This window comes from Anguilla anguilla, chromosome 17 (assembly GCF_013347855.1).
Source record: "Anguilla anguilla isolate fAngAng1 chromosome 17, fAngAng1.pri, whole genome shotgun sequence".
In the NCBI taxonomy this organism is placed as follows: Eukaryota; Metazoa; Chordata; class Actinopteri; order Anguilliformes; family Anguillidae; genus Anguilla; species Anguilla anguilla.
In genome coordinates this window covers 24351363-24357132 of record NC_049217.1, presented here as the reverse complement: position 1 = coordinate 24357132, position 5770 = coordinate 24351363, and the positions used below count along the sequence as shown (strand labels likewise).

At 50.0% G+C, this 5770-nt stretch overlaps 1 protein-coding gene across 9 annotated transcripts in view; it reads left to right on the top strand.

The window, feature by feature from the left end:
- The window catches only part of LOC118216796 (BAH and coiled-coil domain-containing protein 1), a 95683-nt gene extending 93298 nt beyond the window's left edge, over positions 1-2385 (top strand). For all 9 annotated transcript variants that reach the window (XM_035398294.1, XM_035398291.1, XM_035398298.1 and 6 more), the window contains exons 26-28: positions 1-567; positions 883-1116; positions 1978-2385. The exon at positions 1-567 is cut by the window's left edge and continues 710 nt beyond it. In XM_035398294.1, the coding sequence (XP_035254185.1) occupies positions 1-567; positions 883-1116; positions 1978-2193 (1017 nt within the window). In that variant the 3' untranslated portion in view covers positions 2194-2385. The remainder of the gene's footprint in view (positions 568-882; positions 1117-1977) is intronic.
- The last annotated feature ends 3385 nt before the right edge of the window (positions 2386-5770 follow it).

Genomic DNA, 5770 nt, shown 5'->3' with positions numbered 1-5770 from the left:
TGCCACAGCTCTTACTCGGACATGGACGAGGACGAAGAGGAGGAGGAGGAAGAGGAGAGGAGGGCTCTGGCCGCCGCCGCCGCCTCGGGAGGGCTTAGGACGGCCGGCCGCTTCCTCTCCCGCCTCTCCGTCTCCTCCTCTTCCTCCGCCTCCTCCAGCACGTCTTCCTCCGGCTCCCTCTCCAGCTCCTCGCTCTGCTCCTCGGAGAACGACTCCTCCTACAGCTCGGAGGACGAGGAGGGCTCCACGCTGCTCCTGCAGGGCTGCCTCTCCTCCCACCACGCGCTGCTGCAGCCCCCCGAGCCCCCTCCGCCGCAGCGGGCCTTCGTCGCCAAGGCCGTGGCGGTCACCAGGGGCGGGGCCGTCGGGCACGGCGTCGGCGGCGGCAAGCCGCTCAAGAGGAAGCCGTGCCCCGCGGCCCCCGTCAAGAACGCCGGCGAGGCCGACGAGTCCGGCGACGGGCCCAAGCGGCACCGGCTGCCGCCGCCGGTCGGACACCCCATCCCCAAAATCTCCTCCTTCCTGCCCCCCCACCAGCTCTGGAGGTGGTCTGGGAACCCCACACAGGTGAGTCACCAGGTCCTGTTTGCTCGACCACTGCATGTCACCTGCTAACGCCACCATACCCCTCATGACAGCAGCACCTCCTACTGGAGTAAACATGCAGGAAGAACAGGATATTTTTATGATGTTTTTTGAGTGTTTGCACCCATTAGCAGATTTACAAGTAGCTGCTGTAGTCATGACAGATCCGACATTAGCCCTGTAGGCACACCCACACTCACACACTCACCCTCACACACACACACACACTCAACATGACCCCTGACCCCTGACCCCCAGTACCCCCTGATGGAATCTGTGCGGGCCGTGCTTTTGCAGAGACGGGGGATGAAGGGGAAAGCGCGCAAGCTCTTCTACAAAGCCATCGTGCGCGGCCGGGACACGGTGCGCGTGGGCGACTGCGCCATCTTCCTGTCCTCCGGCCGCCCCCACCTGCCCTACGTCGGCCGCATCGAGAGCTTCTGGGAGTCCTGGGCCAACATGGTGGTGAAGGTCAAGTGGTTTTACCATCCGGAGGAGACCAAGATGGGCAAGAGGCACCGCGATGGCAAGGTAGGTCGGTGCCTCTTGCGACCGTTGGCAAACGGGTTGCCAGGACTGCCGGCAAATGGGTTGCCAGAAGTTCACACGCTTGGGTCCATGAAATTGTAGTCCCATTGGGTGGATCCTTAGAAAAACTGATCAAAATTTGCTTTAAGAATATCTTGTTTATTTATTTTTTGATCCTGTGCTTTTTGTTGGTTATACCATATATTACTCCTTAACTTACTCCTAAACAGACTTCCGGATAAATTATCTTAGTTTTCCAAAAATCCCAAAAATATAAACGTGAGCTCTGCAAGAGTTGGGACGTGACTGATCTGTTAAAGGGGGAGGGGGTTCTTGTGATGCTGGCAAAAATCCCTGGATGGCTTCACTATAGATTGACACTGTAAACCACGAGCTGTGATTAATGTGGCGTGTCTGGGGACGGTCTTTACGGTCAGTAAACGTGGAAGAGTGAAAGCGCTGGGGCACGTTCATTAGCTCCGAAAAATGTGCTTCTTTGACTCGCATACCTTTTAATCGCCGTGTATGCGCTCTGTGAATGTGAATGTTCAGGCATGCCCCGTTCTTTGTAGAAACTGTTCAAAACTGTCCTTGTGGGGTTAGGAGGGAAGGGAGATGTGGGGTGTGTAGTATGTAATGCAGTGTAGTACAGTGGTTAGTGAACTGGGCTTATAATCCCAGAATTCCAGGTGCATTTCTCAGTTGGGGCTAATGAGTAAGGAACTTAACCTGAATTACCTCAGTAAAAAAAAAACTGTCCAGCGGCATGTGAAAAGAATGTCAGCTGTGTAGGTCACTCTGGATCAGAGCATCTGCTTAAGGGTGTAAACGTGAATGTAAATGCGGCCACCTCTCATTTCCCAGCATGCCCTGTACCAGTCGTCTCACGAGGATGAGAACGACGTGCAGACCATCTCGCACCGGTGCCAGGTGGTGAGCCGGGAGGAGTACGAGCGTCTGAGCCGAGACAGGAAGCTGTCAGGCGCCGGGCCGGGCCAGGACCTCTACTACCTGGCCGGCACCTACGACCCCGGCAGCGGCCAGCTGGTCAGCGCGGACGGCGTGTCCATCCTGTGCTAGCGAGAGCCCACCCCCTCGGGCAGTACTACTGACAGGCCTCTCCCCATTGGCTCAGGCTTGGCGGGGGGGGCGGGGCGTTCGCGGTTTTCATCGACAGGTGGCGGTGTGACTGTGAGGCGCCAAACGGCCCGCCCACGGGGAAGTCGCCGTGATTGGCGGCGGGAGCGCCCAATCGGAGGGCTCCGGCTCAGCCGTATCCGCGCCTCGTCCTCCGTGGAACCAGGGCGAGACGATCCCCGAAAACGCCAGGCCAATCCAAGGCCCCGAGATCCTCAGAGTTCCCCAGAGGGAAGGAAGAAGAATGAACCCTCGAAGCGCGGGGAACGTGACCGCCCAATCCCGACCGCGCTCCTCCGGCAGGACCGCGCTCGCCGAACTGACACCGCCCCGGGCGGGGTGGGGGGGGGGGATCCGGGCGTGACCAGGGGCGTTGGGACGGGTCACCCTCACCACACCAGTGAGGATGTGCACCCCAGGAGCCCCAAACCTCACTGATAATTCCAGGGATGTTTTTAATGTGTAGTTATGTAAATATATACATAAATATACATATATATATATATATATAAATATATATATAAATATAAATAAATAATTTCTTGAGAGTAAGAATGATTTTCCAATCAAGCCATACACTTCAGTACCTCTTGCCTGTCTTCTGAATCAGGTGAATATTGTACAGGATATTTATCTGTTCTCTTTGTCCATATGTATATAAAAAGGTATTGTATAAATATGACTATATGTATGCTGTACATAGAGAATTGAATTCCTCTCGCAATGTTTTTTGATGGTGTTATTTTTTTATGATTGGTGAATATTGATTCGGATTTTTTTTGGAAAGAGAAATCCTGCACTGGACCCCCCTCCTGCGGAGGTGGGGGGAGAGGGAGAACGCTGTAGTGAAAGAAGACTTCTCTCAGGGCCTTTCTTTAAATCCAGAAAAGAGAAACTGCCCGCAAGGAGGAGAGGGCTCCTGTTAACAAAAACAAAACAAAAAAAAAAAAGTCATGGGTCATAGGTCATAGGTCATTTGTCAAGTGGCTTTCTGTAACCGCCTCATAGTGCGCACGTGTGTGTGTGTGCGCGTGCGTGTGTGCTTGAGTGCATGAGTGTGTGAGCGTGTGAGCGTGTATGTGTGCGTTTGTAGTTCTCTTTTCTTTTTTTTCTTTTTTGCTTTTTTTATTTTATTTATGCTTTATGCTGTTTCACATTGGCAGTGCTGCTTTGAGGAGCAGAATGGCTGTAGCCCTGAAAGTTGAGGCCAGGGAGAGACACTAAGCGCCCGCGTCTCCCGTCCCCACACTGAGGAGGGAGAGACACTAAGCGCCCGCGTCCCCCGTCCCCACACTGAGGAGGGAGAGACACTAAGCGCCCGCGTCCCCCGTCCCCACACTGAGGCTGCACGCACTCGCTCGGCGGGCAGTGTGGTCGCGGTAAAGAGAAAGCTAAAATGTCGCCTACTTTCTTGAAACACTTGTACGACTTTCCTACCTTGCTGTTACTTAAGGATCTCTTTTTTAAAAAAAGAAAAAGAAAAATCCAAATCCCCCTCTCAATTGTAATTTCTCTATAATTTGGAAAAGAGACTTGAGAATAACTTAACACAGGGTTAAAAAGATCTGGTTTAAAAAAATAATAATTTTAAAAAAACCAAAGCACCTGTAGGACTTTCTTATAATGGATATGCTTGGAAGTACAATCTGGGATCTTAAGAGATCCAGGGCCCCCAGCAATCGGATTGGCTCACGCATTTTAATTATTCCGGAACCCTGCGCCTTGTTTTGGAGCCGTTTAGCATGTAGCTTCCAGGCTTTCTGCCCGATGAGCAAGGCTCTGCGAACACGGAACTGTGCACCGACACGCTTCCCCAGCGCTGCGGGAGCGTCGGTCGTCGGTAGGCCATGCGATGCAGGGGCGTCTGATGGTCCCGTGCGCGGGCTCCCACTTATCCCCAGCCGTGAAGGACAATCAGGTTAAAGGTCCCGTACGCTCTGTCAATCAAAAGAGTTGCTTGTTGCTTCTTCTGTTCTTTTTTTTTCTTTCTTTCTTTTTGCTCTTGCCAAATGCATATTTTGTTTCTTGCCTTTGTTATTGTTGTTGTTGTTGTTGTTGTTCAGTATGCAATCCTGACTGTTTTCAAAGTTTGCTTAATGTTTTTTTTTATTTTTTTTAGATTTTTACCATGAACTCTTATTTATTGCTTAATGTTGCTGTTACATTGCGAAACCGATAGCTTTAAAAGAGAGAGAGAGAAAAACTGCTGTTATACTTACAGTGTTTGTGATGTCACTTTGTGTTCCGCCTTTACAAAGAAAGGTTGTTTGATGGAGTCCTTAATTGATGGAGTAAAAAAAAAAAAAGAAGGATATGTTCTGAAATAAAAGCGCATTCAGCACTTCAAAATTCTTCTTGGCCTCAGGAGTGTGCCTTGATGTATCTCTGTGTTGTCTGTTGTTAAATAGCACACTGTAGCAAGTACATACTTATTGGTGCTAACCTACGGTAAATGCAGATATGTGCACACGGGCACTGTCTTAAACTTTATCTGTGATGTAACTGCATGGCATTATGCTAGACTGGGCTCCACGTCTGTAAGTAGACACATCACAGTATGGCTAGACCGCAGATTCAGTAGACTACCCAGATGGTCAGCTCCTGTTCTGTCCTCTTGATTTGCCAAATACAGGACATTCCATTTGGTAATGAGCTTCCGGTTACAGTTTATGAACTTTCACACACCTAATGAATATTCACAGCACTTTGTGAATATTCATTAGGTGCAGCAAATTGTAATGTTTCAATAGCAATAACGTGGAGCACTGACCATCTTGCTGGTCTATAGAATCTGTGGCTTAACCTTATTCTTTATATATTTTAATAATCCTATTCTTTAGCCTCTATGAAGAGAAACTACGAGTGTGGGGTCTAAACAAGAGCCAGAAGCATTCCCGTAAACGTAGGTGTCTTTCTTCCTCTTTGGTAGTGGCGACGATGCAAAGTTACAACTCCGCACAGGAAGCAGCATTGCCTCGAAGAATGCTGGAGCTGTCAGACCAGCATCGTAAGGTATGGTCTGCTATTCAGAGGGGTTTCCAGGGCAACCTCCAAGCGCACCGGATGCCAGATGTCATTCAGTGCACTTAAAATCGCGAGTGCCCCTGAATTTTAGGGAAATGGCCTAAACTTGGGCGCCAGTCGTGGCACTGGATTTTTACATCATTATATTATCACGTTGTGTGACAGGTTTTTTCGTGTGTCTCTGCTGAGGGGAATGGCTACAGCCAAGCAACCGGCCAGAGGCATGTCATTTAGAAGTCCCACTATGATTGTCTGAATAACCCTGCTTGATGTGTGTGTGTGTGTGTGTGTGTGTATGTGTGTGTGTGTGTGTGTTTGTGCTCTCTCCGGTGCAACGGCACTGGATCATAGGACATTAACGTATTGTGAATAGACTATATGAACTCAGATCCACATACAAGTTTTTTTGGAGCCCAGTCTGACTTCTTAAAGCCACATGTTTGTCTTTAATTCCATTTGACCAACCTAATGATTTGTAACATGCGAATCAGGCAAC